Genomic DNA, 20,807 nt, shown 5'->3' with positions numbered 1-20,807 from the left:
GTATCTTCACGCGACAATTTAACCAGAGAAAGTCTCATTCACGTATTCGAATGAGTTGAAATCAGGTCAAACAGAAGGAATACACGCTGTTTATGCTTCCTTCTCAATTATTGCAATGAATCGTTGCATTTTCAGTGATCTTCGTGTTTTTGAAAAAAACATACGTTACAGCAATATTTTGTAAACACATATACGTATCCTAGAATTGCTAGAAATTACAGAACACGACTAGTCCAGGAGTTACGATGATCGTGCGATTGCTTGCGGGTGTAGGTACGTTTCCCACTTTCTCCACGAAACGTATTTCGCAGTTCGTACGAACATTTACGCGACTCTTGCTCATCTTCTCGTTCCTGAGCAATTTGATCGGCTCTGATTGGACGAAATGAGCGCAGACAATACGTTGGGAAATGCAGTGAAAGTACAATGTCTTGTACAAAAAATATTCCCTTGACTGTTGTTTGATATAAAATGATATTCGAAATTTGTACGTGTCAGCGGTGAAATCAACCAGTGGAGATAAACGTAAATATGCGCAATATTCGAAATATAGTATTCGCTATAATATTTAGCAGGTCAAACAATTTTCTATCCAGGCTCTGTTTTTATAATGGTATATAATTTGATTAATTCAATTTGCCCGGAAAATTTAATTTGGCAAGAAAAATGGTGCCAATCTTCAGGAAGGATGAAGAAAATTGGAAAGTGAGCATGAGTAGGTGTTCTTGTAACGATAAACAGTATTGTTACAGAAACTGTGAATGGAATTTTGTTCATTGAGACGATTGTAATCTCCATATAGATTACATTCTACTATATTTTACAGCACGTTGTACAGTATACATTGTCAAACAAATTAAAGTTAGAATATATCGGTTTCTTATATTACTATTAGGTTACGACTTTTAAGAAACGAGTAAACAAAATCTCTGCTCTGGACTATTCTCGTACGAAACTTCACGCAAGGTCGTCGTTCCATTGATTCATAAAATCCTCGCGTTTTGTTCCTTCGGATGGGGCATTATCTGCTTCGTTTAATATTCATAATTATATTCGGAATAAATACGATCGAAAGATAAGAAATAATTATATCCTTCTGGTCTTAATAAATTCATTCCTGAAGAGATTAAGATATGAATTAAACAGAGGAACATGCGTTCCATTAAATCCTTGAATTCTAATTAAAATATCATGAAAGTAGTGAATACATAAAGTCAATTAACTTCTCGGTCTTTTAATTCAAGCACTCCGAACACGTACTATCCATTTCTAAAATGAGATGCAAAACCCACGTATCCGTTATAATGGTTAGATAAGCTAGTCTCGACTGGTTTTTGATAAATGGCTTGATGAATCCAGTCGATAGGACAACATAGTAAATTGATTAACAGTATAAAGTATTTCACGAAACCCAGTATCGTCCATTATCCAAAGTTCCAAGTGAAAGAAAGAAGAAAGTGTAAAGATTGTCGTGGTTCGATACGTTTCGTTGTTGCGAACGATTATTTTCGATATCTTTGATAAGTTCAATCCAAAAAGGCCAATAACATTGTGCATTATAATCAAAGACGCGTCTTACCGTAGAGTTTTCTTACGTAATGTTCCCGTGAAACCGTAGAATGCAGGAATTACATATGCATACATTTTTATTATTTATTATTTTATTTATTTTTATTATTATTTATACTATATGCATATATATTTATATAATTGTATATGCATATATATATATATTTTTTTTCGTTTTTTTGTCCATGCATAAACCGTATACGTTAATAAGTAAAACGCTTTTCTATTGCGATTTTTCATCAATTCGGTGAATTCAAATAATTGTCCTATACACAGGCGCATTATGTAGAAATATCCGGATGTTTGTTCTTTTTTGACAAGAAGTAATTTCTTCTTTTTAAATTATTTTATAAAGAGCGAAAGGATTTGAACTTACTATGAAATAATTTTATTTATTATTATTGTATCTATGGTTGAGTGAAAGAAAAATGTATAAGGGAATAACGCAACGAAAGATTTTTTAATATATTTTATTTAGGAATATACTATATATATTATATATTTTGAACTCCGAGCAATAATCGACAAAATCCTGAGAAACGGTTGGAAAATTATGACAGCTATGGAGAAACAAATTGGGTGATAAGATTTTACATAGTTTTCTGTGTTTTATATGTCACTTCAGCGAATCTTTTCGACGTATTTATCCTATTTTTGTTTTTAAACAATCATCTCCAATTTCTCAGGCTATTTTGTAATCTCGTTGTATCTTTGTTGAAACCTCGACGTATTTTCATATTAATTTTATTATTTTGAAATATTTCGAATCGATGCAGGATAGTCTTTGTTTTTGTACGAGTAATCTTGTATCTTACTATTATATTGTAAAGTATCATTACGCAACAAAAGTAATCTTTGAAAGTTAATGGCCACTAAGGAATTGGCGTTCATAATGGGCAAACCTTATGAAATTGTTTTTTCTTCGACAAGTTCTCATCTTCAGGTTATTTAATTTCGTAATTACAAATGGATAGAAAAACTGTTCAGATTAATTTATACGGCGATACTTAAAATCGCTTAGCATATCAACGAATCACGTAATTTGTAATATGAACCATTTATTAAGCGAAGGTAATTTAGTAAATAATTTATTTGGTAATTTATTTGGCAACCTGTTACTGGATTAAAGGCTTCTTTAGATCCAAAATCTGTAATTTAGATTTATTACCGGTACACTAATTTGTACACTATTTATTATTATTATTATTTTTTTAAATACAAAATGATGTTTCTAGTTATTGATTTACTACTAATTTGTACTTTGGTACAAAAATTCTCTTTTTCGAAAAATCGATCAAAGTAGCCGGACATTTATCAGTGGTAGTGTAATTTCGTTTCTATGAGGGATAGGTGTGGAAATAAATCATCGTAATTTACCGGTTGCTTTCAAGCAGTTGCGTCGTGCAGCGACCATTTCCTCGTTATTTACTTTTCTCTTGATAAACCGTGTGATCGATGTTTTCACGTTTGTGCGCCTTTTGTGTTCTCTTTGAAATAGTAAATAATTACCAATGTAATTATCAATTGCGTTACACGGAAAATTTTCGTATAATTGACGCAACGTAGTGCCAGTAGGTTTATTGTTCACGCAGTGACACAACGTAGTACGATTAATAGCTATTTTCCAGCAGCTTAATTTGCATTTTCATGGTTACAATGTACACGAGCTATATTTATCCAATTACTTTATTTCTTCTTTAGGAAATATATACAATATTCCATGGTGTGCAATAATCCAAACGCGATATTTTACAAAATTTAAACTACGTATGTAACTACGTATTAATTAAATACCTGGACTCCAAAAGTAGAATGTATTAAGTCAATCTTTCTTTTAAAATTACATTTTACGTGCTTCCCGTACCAAATATTTCACTTTTCCCGATGGTAAAAACATTTTCGTTTTAAATCATTTAGTTTTTAATATAATAGCGTAAAAATGATGTTAAGTGCATATTATATATGTACAAGATCTTTGTAATTTTGATTTGCTCTGCTCTAAAGTTTAAAAAGTATGACTTAATACGCTCTGGCTGTGGCATTCGGATATTTAATACTATTTATTTAATGTATCATTCGTTTTACTTGTAACGTTTATATACCTAATGTTATTTAAAATACTTTTGCACGTCGCTTTTCGAATATTAAGAGAATAAATCTATGTGGTCGGACACTTTTGTACTCCCTGTATACAAGAAATGCTGGTTAAATATTATCTAAAAATTACTGTCTATTTAGCTTTCATATATCTTTTATCAACAATAAAACGTATTCACGTGCACGCCGAACTTATCTAAGACTCTTGTAAGTTTGATCTTGATCTCTACATAAAAGTTTGTTATGTTAATGAACAGATAAAACACTCAATTATCCGTTTCGCTTTCTATATTTGCGTTAAGAAACTTTCATAGAAAATGCAAACGAATTGCTTCGAGTTATTCAGCAACTGTGCGATTAAATAGATATTGTTGAAATCCATATTGTACTGCATATATCTGCAAACGAAAAGGAACACAATATGAAATCCATGGCTGTTACTAACGAGAAAACGAAAGTATAGCTGAGCATCTTTTTATTGACAATTGCGTAACAGAAAATGAAGAGAGAAGGGGAACCCTCTATTTCCGTAGTTTGAGAATTTCTCTCGTTGACACAATTGAAGCAAATAAAGAAGATAAACTTTCTTTATCATGAGCAACGTATTGCGGATATTTATATTTTTTAAGGATAACTAAGAAAAGAATAGACTCCAAATAGAAATTTATTTTACATAAATATTATGAGGATTTACTACACTTATGTTAGAATATTCTATATATTATGAAAATTTATATTTTGAGTATTTTGATATATGTATCTATTATGCAAATTCACATTTTTGCGAAGAAAATTAAAGAAATGGAGCCTAAAAGGAAATTTAGTTTCAGAATATTTTATATACCTTAGTGTATTATGTGCATTCTGTGCGTTTTTGCATATCTGAATTTTCCATATCTAAATACATAAACATTTGTAGCTTATTTTTCACGTTAAAAATGTATACGTGTCGGTGATTGTGCAAAATGTTCAACAATATTTTCACTTGGAACAAGGTAAACGAGTCAGTAAAAACAAAAGAAATCCAAAGGACGATGCATTTCATTTGTCATCCATAGAGCGCAGATGATCTGCATAAGTACCATCAGGTACCATTTACGTGAAAACGATGCTAACAAGGAGCACGTAAATTTTCGTGTGTTGGATGATTAACGATGACCAAAGTCGTGAAAGAGCGAAGAAAAAGTTATTCTTTGTTCTGATGGTCGCGTCGTGTCATACGCAATTGCACAATAAATATGTCCATGAATGTTGCCCGAAACACATAATACATATGCATGTACGTACATACATGCGTGTAAAGTTTCAAGGAATATGCTGCTGAAAGAGATTGTTAAACAGATTGTCAAGTGATCTGTTAGAAGCTTATTATTTAAAGTAGTGGTAATTGAAATGATATAAAAATCACCAGACAGTTCATCTTTACTGATTTTTTTATCTTTACGTCAGTATTAAGTATGTTAATATGAGATGGTAGATTCGAAGAATTCAAGCGATAAGTAGATGATAAATTTACAAATGTTTTGTAAAAACGAATAATATCGATTTTGTTGTTGTATCAATGCAACTTGTTTAATATTAATCTATATTGAATTCAGTGAATATCGATGTTATTAATATCTTTTAGTTGTTCAAGAGAATAACAGAAACACGTATTTAATGGCAACATCGAGCGAAAAGATGATTTTCAACTTAGAATTTTAATCTGTAAGATTAAAATTACGTTTACGTTATAGATGAAATTTCGATAAATCGATAAAGTCAAAGAAACATAATTCAATTATTTATCGTTATCTAATATTGGATGAAAAATAGAGAAATTATCGTAGTTACAAGTAATGTGAATGATAATACATATGAAGATAATTCGTTCAGGCTGAAATTTCACTCCTGATACCTTCGTTGAAATTTATCTTCTATATGTTTCATTGGTGGTCTTTATATAAAAATATTAAGAATATTGTATTATTAGGTTTTAAAACACCAAAGACGTAATTTTTCATGTTAATTATATTAACTACGTCTATTTTCCTGTGTATTGTCTTGACATGTACAGATAATTTTAACGTTAGACGATAATGTAATTTAATATTGCACGTCGTTGGCGTTTATCTCTAACTCGACACACAGCCATAGCAAAATGGTCGTGTAACAGATATAACCGCGTTTGCGTTTCAAATTCATATTACGCGGGTATCAGTCTGGTCTATGTGTACCTTGACTTAAGTACTTAGATATTCTTTACACATTAGTGAGTCTAACAGAGTAAAATTGTTAAAACATTAACATTGAATTTTGGCGTGAATTTTTTCTGTTGAAAGTAGGAAGTAACATCAAATTGACAGGTACATAACAAAGGAAAATATTTGTACTTGCAAGCAATTGATAATATTCCAGTAATGTAAAACGAGTTAGAAGTTAAGAGTCAAAGTAAATAAAAACATCACCAGCCTCAGAATAGTATTTACTCATTGTAAATGTTTTGTATTACCATTGTTTTCGTTATCATCGTTTGTGTATATAACATATTATAGAGACACTAAACTTTTATAGAAATATTAACTCTTCAACAGAACTATAAATTTCACATTTCAAATGTTATAGTACATAAGGCAATTATTAATACTCATTTTCTATAAAACGTTGAAAATATGTATCTGGTATTGGAAATGCAGAAAATCTTGGAGGCTAGAGATCTATTATGAATTCTTCGACATATTATTATAAAAGGGATAATGTAAATATCATTCCATATCTGATATAATCCAAACAATTAAATCTTGTATTAGATCGTCGGAAAAGTTTCTTTCGTTTTATAAGGAAATAATGGATGCACAATATTTTCCGTTTTATATTATTTTATCGAATAACGTATGATCCATTTTGTTCTATCAAAATAAGGATCACAACGTTCGACAGATTAGGTTTCACGTTTGTATAAAGATGCATCGTTGTAAAAGACGTATCTGTAAAAGAAAGACACTTTTTGAACAACCTAATACTATATTCCACTGTTCTATACTAATAATAGAACAAAAATTAGTATAAAAATTTACCAAGTTTGCAAGAGTTGCAAACCAACTAACTTTAGTTCTTTAAGAACCGAAACGTTCATACATAAACCGATCGTAAATCAAGTATCGTAAACACAGAGAGTTGTGAGGAATGAGCTTAGCATTCGTCAGAAAGTATCGGAGCTGTAAAAGATGCTTCTCCGCGCCTAGATACGGCACAGTTAAATTACAAATTCTGAATGAGTCAATGACGTGAAATTTCGAAAGCACTCGGCTGTTGCTCGTCTATTAAATGAATGTCGATAAACAAAAGACTTTCAACGCTTCCTCCTATCATCTCTCCCGATGGCTCTCCATTCTGTTCACTGTCACGCATACGTACCCATCCGACATTTAACGAACACTGTAATATGAACTTCCTCGGTTCTTCTGGCCGGTCACTTCCTGTATACGGGTTACGTCGCTTCTACGATGTATTCACGTTTGTCGTGCCAAGCTTAACCAGAAAAAATCACTTGTTTATCGATTTTCTTCTTTCTTTTGATCATTTGAGATTTGGATCACGAAGATCTTAATCGGGAAAGACGAGTCGACTCGTCACAGAAATCGCCAATATCTTGATTCTGGGAATTTATTTATTCAGAGATTTCCCGCTTTTATATTGTCGTTTTCCTACTTTTTTGCCTTCACTCGTTACGTTCTTTTCTTTTCAAAAGAAATTATATCTTGTTCGTATCTGTAAAATTTATCAATTTTGAAGCTTATCATAGTTACGTTTACAAAGTTCGATTTCGAATAGTTTACGATGCTTATATTGTCAAAGTTCATTAATTTGGAATTCGAGGTATTCGTATTTAAGAACTTTTAATAATTTTCAATTTTACGATTACAGGAGCTTTTGAGTAGAGGACGATCCAATCGATATACTTCGGATTCTTTTCAGTTTCAAAGAGACTCGAGGGAAAAGAATGATTCGATATAATTGTAGAGGACAATTAATCGCTTCGTTATTCAAGATTAATTAATTGGTTCTATAATGGAAAAATAAGTGGGAACTGGTACAAGAAAGTCAAATCACTTACAGCTGACGAGCCGCGTAAACTGTGTGAGTTGCTTGTTAACATATTTCTTTTTCGAGAGTGATGGAAAATTGTTATTCATGAATTTAGCGTTTCTTTAAACTCTGCCGCGTCAGCAAGGATATCTTGTTCGTGATTGCCAGGGAAGAAAATGTGAGCTACTGCAAGGTGCACGCGATGCGTTACGATTTGCGAGTCAGTGAATGAACAGCGTTGATTCGAACGTGATTCTTTACATAATTTCTCTCTCTCTCCTTTACGTTAAATAACGATTCAACAGCTGCTGAACGCGATAATTAAACTTAGATGTGCAGAAATATAAAAGTAAGATAGAAATTATTTTACAATAGGAACAGAACCTTTCACTTTATTTTTGACAATGTACGATGATAAACTTCACATTGTTTTAAGTTAACAATATAAAAGATATGTTTCATCTTATTATTATATTATTATTAAATTATTATATATTATTTATTATTATATTTTATTATATATTAGTATTAAAATATTATTTTTGCTGTGGTAAGAGAAAGAAAATAGTTGTATAATTGCTATTACAACTGCGTTAAGATAACAAAGTTTCGTTAAATATCATCAAGCAGTACACATTGTGAGGATTGATGTAACACGTAACACAGATGTTCGTATGTTCTCTTACACTCTGTTTTAGCCATTCATATTTCATGAACAAGCCATATTATACACTTAGTTTAATCGCAATCAGCCACAGAGCTTATTATTCTATATCTTACCAAGTAATACGTTTTTTCTTATATGATACATATATTATTTATAAAATAATATATTCAATAATAGGTACAAGAAAGTGACGATGCCACAAGCATTGTTTTATACATTTACATTAGGGTTTACTATTCCTGATTTATGCTACCTTCTTGCGATAAGCGAATCTATGAAATTTGTTTCTCGTGAATTCGACGTTAATCGTCCACTGGTACAGCGAAATTAGGAAATCAGCAAAAAGTCGAGTTGGCCAATTTCGCTTCTGAGGCGTTCAAGTAACAATAAGTATAACGGTAAAACGATATTATTTCTAACAAATGTAATGTATCTGATGTAGTCTACTAGACATTCGCAACATCTGCTCTATGCGCCGCTATCACGCGACCGCGATTTACATCTCGGCAAAGAGAAAATGTTTAATCGCCTTTCCCGAAAACCGGCGGCGCCTTTCCAATTACGCTTCTCCTACCCGGCGAAACAAGCTACCTCGCATGCAGCTCGCACACGCACGCGCGCTAAATAACCATATGTCCTTTAAAAGTCCAACCAGTGAGAGTTCCACATTCAAAAACAGTCCCGTCTCCGTTCCAGGGCTCGTCCGTCAGGTTGATGCAATTTGGCCAAAGCTGGGGAAAAACGGAACACGAGCCAGCCAGTTGAAGGTGGGGGCGGAGGAGTGCAGCAGCAGGTGGAGGGCAGGGGACGAGAAAAACATTGCAAAACTTGGCGTTCGAACGTTGATCCCCACACGGGGATACCAACCTAGCGTGATCCATGGTGGGATAGCTTCGGACACGTACGTTACATTCACGCACATACACACCTGATGTTTACGCACATATATGCGGAATATTCACGCATATGCACGTTTGCTCACACTCGCATATGCACACGTATTGATATTTCGGTCTCGCCCACGAACGTACAGGTACACGCTGGAGCTGTTTAGAAAGTCCGACAACGAGAACACGCTGAGGTACACCTTGGTACCAGAAGACATACCCATCGGAAAGGTGTACCAGAAGGTTCAGCAGCTTCAACAGCTGGTGGGGGTAACCCTAAGCTAGCGGTGTCAGACGGTGCTGGCCGCTCACTGCTCGTCGATTCGCCGAGCGATCGACATCGAAGTGTTCTCGTCGATCGAGGAGAAGAGAGAGGATTTTTCGAGATACCACGTACAGCAAGAAAGGTATCGGTCGTAGTCAGAGTCATTTAGTCAATCAGTGCCTTTGGAAGAAGAAGATAAAGGTACCAGGGAAGATGGAAAAGGAACAGCCGGATTCCTTGGCAACTGTTGCCGTCGTCTCGGAGAAGATGCCTCATCCGCCTCATAGCAATTACGCACCCAGCGAGGTGTACTCCACTACCGAACCGCCACCGGTAAGCCTTCAGCTTTCTTTGGATCAAGGGAATTAAGAGAATTCCTCTATTTTCGTGGCAGCTCGCCGAGCGAGACAGCTTCTTTCGTTTTTGGAATAGGAGTAGTAAGACGGTGAATCGAGGTTGTCTGGTCAATGTATTCCATGACTGGTCGAGATTCAGAATTATTTGGAACGCAGGATTCTGTTGTCAATGGTTTCATAAAGTAGCTTTGAGCTGCGATTTTCTAATCGCACTCAATCTCGCAGCATAAAAGACACAGTCTTCCGTTGATTAAAAGTATCGAACTCTGATCTTTTAGTCGTAACGCAGGGCTTGGTTTTGTTTTAATTAAATGTCCTACTATGTATTCAAATATGACTGCGATTATTATAGTAATAGAATCTTCTGTCGATTATGAACAGTGACTTTTGATTTTTCATTTGATCTGATGCAGAGATCGAGTTTGTTTTATTTAAATATTGTATCATAACTTCAAACGACTATTGTTAATAATAGAGCCTTCTACTTTGGAACGGGTGTACCAGGTTGAATTTACAGTTTAAAAACAATTCGACATGGTACGTGACTCCGGAACATGGGATTGTTTGAGCATCGATAGTGATCACGTTCGCAGCAATATTATACACATGCGATAAAAATGATTACTAATTTACATTTATTCAAATAGGAAGACAATTCCTTTTTACGATTCATATCTTTAAATAAATATTTAAAAATTAGTGTTTTTTACGTTACTAGAAATTTATAAAGAGAAGACATTTCGAGTATTTTTAATTTGTAAAAATATGATGAATAAGATGCAAAAAAATTTTAACAAATAAATTATCCAACTGATCGTATAATATAATCGCGTGTAACTAGCAATTTTCATTTCTCTTCTCGTTTGTTTATCATTTTTTTTACCACAATACGTGTAACTGTGTTATGCAATGTATATTTCGTTAGTGCTGCTTTATAGATTATATTCTTGGACAAGACTCGATACATTTACCGTTATGCTAGCCACAATTAATGAAATAAAGCGAGTTTACGTAAAGATAGAAATAGAATTTCGATGCAATGATGTTTGTACGCTATTTGTTCTCGATCGATTAAACAGGAAGCATAAATGTAGTAATTTCTGATAACAAAATTCCAACGAGCAGATTAGATTTATGAATGCATGTGTTTTGCACAGCGAGGCCAGTACAGGAAAATTGTCACGACGGAGCTGTAAAAATATGCGCAAGGACGTGACCAACGTAAATCTTAGAATAAGATCATAATATTATTTCCGCCTACCGACATAAATACGAAGGTGCTAATTTTTCTGGTAGTTCGGTAATAATCTTTGGTAACTAAAACTACGTTACAATTAGTGCTGTTTTATTTCAATATTTTATTTTGAATAAAAATCTCTTGATGGTTATATTCAAAATAATTTACAAATACATAATGGTGGATACATCTGATACGTCTCTGTCGAAAATAAATGTCCATTTGTTATTAACCCATTGAGAGTTCAATAACGCGATCAAAATTTCAATTGCTGTAAAAAGGATGTATATATTTTTATGTTTGAAATTTCTGCTATACACACAGTAAGAAATTTAAAAATTATATATGTGTATAGTGGCTCGAAAATTTCCTGTAGCTTTTTTCCTTTAGTCGTTAGAGTCTCAGGAAATTGATGCGTCACAATAACAAAATTAGGTAGATATCTATGGTACATAAGTAAAATATGTATACAGACTCAACGCGACCGCATGATAAATTGCCAATGGGTTGATCCACAAACGCAAATGAATTTTCTTCAGGAGCGCAATAATCAGATTACATTATTCCCTTTGAATGAACAATTTTCTTCGTTATAACAAATTTTCATTAATATCGATTACAATTTCTCTACAGACATAAAATGAGACGTAAAACGAGTACCTTATAATTTTAACGTATAAAATTACTTATCTCCACTTTTGTTATAAGCATCTACGTAGGTATCGTTATCTTTTTACAATTATATGATTTATTTTCCTTCAAGTAGAAAAGAAATCCTTTCGCGTTTGCTAAAATAGAATCTGTAGGTATTCGTTTGGAAATTACGAAGGGAGTTATGTAACGTAAGAACCAAGTTTCAGTTAAGGTAAAACAATTTACAGTGCGTATGTGGCTGATTATCAGAATTAATTCTGCTTATCTGCCTTTATAAATTACAGGGTAGAGGAGATAGATCGAGACAGATGTTTCGTCATGCAACGGAAACGCTGAATTATACCGCGACTAAAATTCGTTCTGGCTTTGATACATTTTGTATCGAGGACGTTGTTTGGCTGGTATTTTATGAAAGAGCGCGGAAATCCGTACAGTAAGGCACTTCCGTGAAAGTTTCTGGACAAGCTTAATTGCGCGAACCACGCTACCATATATGTACGTTTATTTATTTGCTTGATCGATCAAAAGTCGCCTACGTGAACGGAAGAAGCGACGGCGCAACCCACGGGCAAAGCGATCTTGTCGCGTTTTATACCTGGTAATTTCCGCGAACATGATATTCTATAATTAGATAAGGAATAGTAGACTCGAAACGTGTTTCAATGATTTATTTTTCCACGAAATGAAAAGCACCGGTACGGGTGAAAGAATTTGTCGTTTAATTAATTGCCAACTTTCTCTGTCAATAACCGTTGCAATTGTTAAAAGTGTCGGTGTAAAATGAAAGTCTCCATGAAACGTTGAATGTAGATCCTTTCAAGATTGATTGCTTATTACGCTGTGCAGCTTTGTACTGTATCGTATTCGGTCTTAATTGTTTGGAAATTTTCTTCTATTCGCCAAGAGATTAATTAGAAAATTTAACAAAATTTCGTTTTTCATCTTTTAACGTTGTTGCTGCAATTTGAAAGAAATTTAGTTTATGCAAATGCTAAAATATTTCTCTGTTTCCAAGCTCTAATTTCGAGTATGTTTAACGTAGTTGAGAAATTAAATAAAGGCTAGGAAATAATATGGGATTAAAGATAATGAAGGAAAGGCAATTTGTCGTTTAATTATGTGCTTGAAAATACAGTTGCAGTAGGAAATCCCAGAGAAATGGATGATACTTAGGGGACGTAAATGACAGTGCTCATAATTCATGTTTACCGTGGCAGTATGTGACAGTATGTTCGTGTGTGCATCCGTTCGAAGTAAATAAATGCACTGTCATAGGCGAGTAATTTCTCAATGAGAGTTCGAGAAAACAGTTAGCTCACATTGCAGAAAAGAAGAATGGAAACTACCGTGAGAACCTTCTTTAAATTCAGTCTATGAATTAGAAATAAAATATTTGATTTGATAATCATAGAATAGAATTACAACTGTATTTTCTATTCAGTTACATCTCCCGCAGTTAAACATCGTTTGCCTTAGTTTAAAAAAATGCCATAATCTTTAATGCAACAAATCATCTGGATTGGTTTTTCGATTTTTTCGAAACATGGAAATTCTATCTCTGGCTAATTGAACTTTCATGTTTCATTCGCGTGACGTGATACGTTTTGAAAAATCATGCACGACGTGGTTTCATTTTCAACGTCGGCCACGCTTTTTTTTTCATTCGTTTATTTCGTTAAAACCGGAAACTTTCTACCACCGGTGAACGCAACCATTCGCCACTATTAGAAACTTCCATGGCTACTGTTGAATTGCCTTTTGTTTCTAGATTCTCAAAGCTTTAATGCAGAGTCCAAATTTTCCATTGCGGGAAACACGTATTCGCCATGACGTCAATGTTTGTTTCAATTTGGTTACATAAAGAATTTTTGTCCTTGAAACGTTAAAACAAAAACACGATTTCACTTGTCCACGACCAAAAGTAATATTTCACATTCTTATCTGCAAGACACTTTTACGTAGTTTATTTTACACATCTTTTTATTACGCATATTCTTATTATCTTGTTACAAAATACAATGACTCTTACATAAAACTTCTTCGTCTTCGAGGAAAGTTTCGCGTAGTTTATTTTATCTATCTTTTTTATTCTTGATAAAATTCTACGTATATCTTTTATATGTCAAAAAATATTTTTATGTGTCAAAAAGCTACAAAAAGATAAAATGACTGAGACATAAAATATATTGAAAAGAAAAGAAATAGTTGAAATAATCATCGTAAACTTTCGTGGTTAACTCCTCTATAATCTCTTGCTTTAATGCTTTAAAGTAACGTTTCTTCGTGCCTCTATCAGTAATTCATATAATTACAAAATTTGAAAACGGTATTTGATCGACAACGACGTACCAACCAGTACCAACTGCACCGTCCTCATCGCGAGGCAAATACCGGCCATTGAAAACATTTGTAAGACTGACAGATTTCACCTGCAGCGATTTAAACTGCGTTTCTTTTTCAATCGAAGCGTGACTAGAATCGTACTATTCGGGTTGTACGGAATTCACAAGTATCGAATTTACATATCGCCTATGGAGGCAAGCACCGTTGGCATCGCGACAATTATGTTTTCCAAGAAATTACTACGATTATAGAATCGATGAAAATTGTATGCTCCGTGGTTTACTTGCAAATTTATCGAACAGAATTTTCGTAGACGTTAAATCGCTTAAATTGCAGATTTCCTCATAAATACGATTTATTCAACTTCGACAAAGTGGTTCAAGATTTGCTTACGTTCGTCTCTTCTATCTCTTCCTCTTTGTAATTTAAATCGAAGTTTGTATTTGTAATAGAATAGCTGAATATATAATTTCATTAATTTTGATAATATAGCTAAAATAAGATAACATAGATACCAATAATTAATAGAATTAAACTAGATTTATATTCGTGATACGCGATTATGGATATTACGAATTTATATAATTTATAATTATTTATATTCATATATTTAGATATATGCGTCTTGAATATTATTTGATTCAAATACCAAAGAGATTCGGTTTTCAGTTTGTAAAGAATTCAATCTTGAACGACGGTGCAATACGCATATCGAGTGAGCTTGGAGACTTTAATGCTTGGTTTGGAGTCACCTGCGGGATAAAGTTGGGAGCACACGACGCGTAGATAGTAATCATTTCATAATATGACCATCCTGCTATTATTTGAGTAGCAAGTAATTGAAACTTGAATTTCCTGCGATATTACGTAACATGATCCTTTACGATATGCGTATACCTTCTCCTTCAGCAGCGGTTTTTTTCTAGAAATTGTGCGCTATTACTCAACGAATATCCATTTGCAACATTTCTTACATACGAAATAGGCTACACTTTAGAGTTTTCAATTTAATAATTTCACGTTGCTTTACACGAGTTCTATAATTTAGAATTCTCATTACGTTATACTTTCTAAAATATATTTTCTATTCAAATATGTGGAATGGAAATTTTTATCCCGACGAAAAAGGAATCGTTTGTAAAATATTCTAAAACGATGGCTTAGCCCGTTTGCTTTTAGCTTCGCGCGTTTACACGACTTAGCACGAGCAATATGTCTCTTACATAAGTTAAAATATATACGTACATATTTCAATACCGTGTTCGCGGAAGAACCGAAGTTATTTCCAACATTCTTCCGTGATCGTTAATTAGCTTTGGAAGTTTCTTGAAACAGGATTATACATACATATACATATATCTCTTTATTTGTCAACATATATTTATATTTTCGTAACGTTTTAAATTGTGCGTTGATTATTTCTCTAATAATCTATTTATTAAATCTACTTTAAAGTTTTATAAGAAAAAATAGATTAATAGATTTTTATCATATTTAACGATGCTGAAAATAATTACACTAATTGTCACAGAATTTCCAAGCGTACATCAGGTTTGTCCATATCGAGACATGAAATGTTTGGATGGCGGAAGAGGGACAGGCGTTTCTAATACTCTTCCTACATTTTAATTAGACACAACAGCTATCTTTACGTGCTAAAAATGAAGTCCCGTACATCTAGGCGTAACTGAGTCACTCGACATGGCTTTTTGAACTTTAATCCTTTAATTTACTCGCGTTCATTTCTACAAAACGTTTTACCTGTTTTTTATACCTTTTAATTTTAACGAATAATCGCGAATATACGTGACAGCCTTGCAAATCAAACAGTACAGCAAATCTTAGAATCGAATCGTTTGAAGCTTAAAAATATACTTGTGTATAAATATTTATTATCGAATGTCAGTTTATTAATATCGTAGATTAATTATTTAGTGGAAAATTGCAATGCTACATTTACATATAAAAGACTCTTAGATATTCAAGTAGACGAATAAAGAGATATGTTAAAAAGCTAATTTGTTTTTCGTTTTCCCAAGTATGGTGCGTCATTATCATGCCGTTTAAAAGCATTTGGTAGGCGTATGTACACTATGGACCAAAAATCTGCCATCCTTTGCTCTTTCATGCTTCACGAAATAGCGTTAAATAAAGAAAGAATTGTCCGATTAATTTTTACATTTCACGTAGATGTAAAAATACCCTTTTCATAAAACGAATAAATAAAACAAGCGAATGTACTGTTTCCAAGAAAACATAGAAAAATATTCATCATGCGCGAAAAATCCAAAATTTGTCAATAATTTTACCTGTCGATGAAAATAATAATTTTTAATAGTACTTTAATCAATTAAATAAAACGAATGATTGTACCTGTTAGTGAAAATAATAACGTTTGCTGATTCTGTAAACCATTGAATATGCTTTCTATTTGTGTATATTCGATGGATAGATGGGTAAGTTCGATGATGTTGCTAGTAGATGCGAGTGATCCAAGACTTTTGATCAATAGTGTATACCGGTAAAGGGAAGAATGAGTCAGAGCACACGTCGAGGAGGACACGTTTAAAAATTTTGTCATGCGACATATACATCCATCCATACATACATACATATAATAATCCTTTAGTTTCTCGAGTGCCTGGCAACAGTGCCTGTTTACTTTTGTCTGGCAGATCGAGCAGCATAAAGGCAGCCTCGGATGGCCTACTATCTCCTCGAGGCCTCTCACCTTAGAGTCGTCCATCCACATCGAGGTCATTACGAATACGTACAAGTACAGTCTGTGTCACAAGCGTTTGCCCTTTTCAATTAATTTACCAATTAAAGCGGTAAGACGCAATCGCGGGCTAGGCGCCTGAAACCGACTTTTCTTTCCATGGGAAAATGTTAAATCCGTTTCTCATAAATCCGACCCATAAGCTAGTTTCCTTACTTTTTTTAAACATTTACCTCTTGATCACGTGAGAAGTTGTGTTCGACGTGAATCCAACTGCATACTATGTCGTTCTTCCAGACTATCCGCCGACGATTTTCATATTTTTCTGCATATACTCGCGAACGAAATTTGTATCCTGTATGGGTTTGTTATTAGGAGAAAATAACAAAATAAATGGAGAGCGAGGAAATGTTTTCGTTTAGTGACTTGGAACTTACAAACTGCGTGGCCTGGTAAAGTTAACAGGACACGCGAAACGCTCGCTAAAAATCGAAGTTGCCCGCGGATGGAAAGTTAATCCTGAAAGAAGTTGTTTCCAGCGTTATACAGGGTGAGACTGTAATCGTAGAACAAGTGGATAGGGACTGATTCTACGTGAAAAAATAAGACAAAATTTTGTCATAACGTTGTTTCGTAAGACGCATTTCATTTTCAAGGAAAATAAATTCGAAAATGTATCATACGCACACGCGTACACACTATTTCGTTTTCAATTAAACGTGTTTTCGACTTATTTTTGCACGTAGAATCATCCCTTGCCTGTGGTTGTGCTACGATTATCGTCCCACCCTGTATAGCCGATTACCGTATTGGACTTTTGCTCTTAGCAACTTTTTTGTCAATCTCTTCTTTTTTTTTTTAATATCGCATGGATCTGCACCGAGTTCCATCACTCGATTGGACTAGAAGTAACGTAAATGAAGGCACTGAAACGCGATAGTTCGTGGTTAATCGGTATACTGTGTAAATTTCTTCGCGTGTTGATGTACGATGTGCACAGCGATTTATCTTTACGGTAACTGGTACGTCGTTTGATCGTTAACCACACGAGATTCTTCCTGATTATTATTCATGTAGTACAGCTGATGTCGAAATGATGATGAGAACCGGCGTACAGGTAAAAGTATCTTTCGAACCTGTTGAACGTTATGCTATATTTTTCAATATACGGATACTTGAGAGCTAAATACATATTTTGTTAATTGGGGGATTGACGATAATAGTGGCGTAAAACAAAATGTTGAGAATGTGACTTAATTGAATGTTCTTTTCAGTTCTTACAAGACTTTATTCCTTATTCTTTTAGTTTCATAATTAACACAAGTTATAGGATAGATCGTAGATATTTATGCAAATTTATATTTTTACCAACACAATGAAACGATTCGAAGTTAGAAAGTTAGAAATTCGTTTCCTCCATTAAACTTTTTAAGTAGCGTACTCTGGATATTTTACATGTATTTGCAAATTATTCAATTTTTGTTTTAAACTTTCTATCTAATTTAATTAATTTCTATCTAATTCTGTCTAATACATAGAATGCACGAATATGGCTCAGTTATAACTTCGTTTCTCGTAAGAATATATTTCCGTAATCTAAGGAAAAGCACGTTTAATTTTGTTGGAAAAATAAGTTGTACAATAATATTTTCAATTTATATTCACTGGAGGAATTTATATCCTCAGTTTGTCGATTATTCATGCAGTCTACCGGAACCGTATCTTCCTTCACCAATCACGCGATTACTCTGCCAGATTACATGCTTGTTTTACTTGTCAGGATAATAAGCACAGAGCGCGACATTGAACTAATCTCTAAGTATATGAAATTACTATCAATTAATTATCGAAGTCAATGTTACTTGCTATAATTATCGTCAAAACAGTACGAATAACATGTAAGACTATCAATTAGACTATCTGTATAATACATGGAACGACAAAGGATCTGAGACGAGAGGATCTGAAAGGAGATCAGAGACGTATTCGTATAGAGTGACAGATTTTTCTAATTTTTAAGGTTCTCAAGCAGCTGAACGAGTCCAAGGCGTAAAATAATAGTGTCACGATACAGTTATTGAACAGCAAGCCTTACTTTATCGGACGTATTTCCTTCTTGTGACTAGCGACTGTCTGGGCATCTCGTGCTATCCACTCATCTTCACATTGGTTTAAACGATTTTATACGGATAGTTGATATGGAGTCAATTACGGTATTGTTGGCATAATTTTCATGCTCGGCTGCTGAATAAAACGGGAAATCTAAGAATCTTTCCTAGATTCATCGTTAACAGATGCTAATCGAAGTGTATTATTTGATCACAGGGTGAAAAGTGGAATTTATTAGAATTCTATGAGGAACATGATTTTCTCAGTATTTTATATAATTGATATATTGTATATTACGTTAGGTATAAATAATTATTTGTGATTAGTCAGTTATATGTTTTATCTCATTTTTCACAATAGTTCATCGCTCTTATAAACAATAAGTTTTTACAATAGTTCCCCTCTTATAAAACTCCAATTGCGAACAGCTCCATTGTTTTTAATTCCGCATTACTTATAAGAGAATGTAATCAGTGGTAGGATAAAAACCTCGTGTCCATCATTCGTTATAATCGTTTGCCATCTTTCAGTGCTAAGTTTCCTATTCTCCTTTTACGAAACTCCAATTATGAAGAGCTCCATTGTGCTAAACTTAGTACTACATATGGAATAATCTAATGGGAAATGTAAATTCCACGCTCGTTTGACTTTCATAGTTCGTTGGAAATTTTTGGTGATAAGTAATAATCAAGTTTATTATTTTAAAATTCACGACGACACATTAATTGTTGACTAACATTGAATACATCGAAGTTTCCTTTTTTTCGGGATTCGTCATAGTTATACACTTTCTATACCTTACAAACAATCGCTGAAAATTTACTATTATTTTAAACAAAATACAAAACAAAACAGTTAACGTGGTCAAAATTTGCCTAAATTATATAGCGTTGTTAATGAAGATTATAATTCGAGTCCACTGTCTAATAGACGAAAATGAACCAACTTGTGGCGTTAATAATTATTATAATTATCATAAATTTTGCAACATGCAAATTGTAAATTATTGCAAAATTTATCAGCGTAAAGTTTGTAGAGTTCTGAAAGGATTGTATGAATGGCGATGTATGTTTTACCATGATGGAGGGACGCGTGTTAGGAAAACGATGTGATTCTCCAATTCCATTTTTCACTTTTTCCCGCGATTAGCTTCGTTCTATGAAGTGGGAATGCTGCTAAACCACGGGAAAGGAGAGCGTGAAACGACAAAAGACCTCGACTCGGTTGGCTAGCCAGCATGAAGTTACATACACACATTCATGCGATTGCACTCTGCGTGTACACATTTTGCATTGACTACATTATCCTGTAATGAACCTTGCACATGTTTAGCAACTGCATGCATCTGTCGTGTTTGCTGAAACGCGCGGCGTTTACTGCGAATTCACGTTACTCTTCGAACGGAAAGATCAATAAGCGTTACTTAGAATCTCCATTTCAAAAGTTGTTAATTTAAACTCTACTTTTTCGCGATTGTCTCTTAAGAATGGAATTTGAATCGTTCATTTAGCAGAATATAATGCTACGAGGGGAAAGGAAGGAGGTTTGACTAAACAAAAGATTCGATTCGTTTTTGAAGCGATAATCAATCTTAACACGAAGACGGTTAAACAAAAGTGAAAAAATAAAATCGCTATAGGTAAATCGTGTTAGAGTTCGGTGCTTAAAAGAGATAAATTTAACTCGACGATTTGCAATTGAAAACAAAACGTTTCGTTTAATCGAGTAATGAAGGATTGTCGGTCGTTAAAATTAATTTCTAATCGCAATCCCGTTGCCTCTGATGTAATTTATTACGTCAACCAGACACGCAAATAATCAGCGAAATGAAAAGCG

General features: G+C 33.6%; 1 protein-coding gene across 1 annotated transcript in view; it reads left to right on the top strand.

The window, feature by feature from the left end:
• The first annotated feature begins 9,586 nt into the window (after positions 1-9,586).
• LOC117159139 (uncharacterized) overlaps positions 9,587-20,807 on the top strand; it is a 33,702-nt gene continuing 22,481 nt past the window's right edge. The window contains exon 1 of the mRNA XM_033338701.2: positions 9,587-9,886. Coding sequence (XP_033194592.2) covers positions 9,767-9,886 — 120 coding nt within the window. The 5' untranslated portion in view covers positions 9,587-9,766. The remainder of the gene's footprint in view (positions 9,887-20,807) is intronic.

The sequence above is a fragment of the Bombus vancouverensis genome, chromosome 1 (assembly GCF_051014615.1).
Source record: "Bombus vancouverensis nearcticus chromosome 1, iyBomVanc1_principal, whole genome shotgun sequence".
Lineage (NCBI taxonomy): Eukaryota > Metazoa > Arthropoda > Insecta > Hymenoptera > Apidae > Bombus > Bombus vancouverensis.
This window is presented reverse-complemented; position numbering and strand designations above follow the sequence as displayed.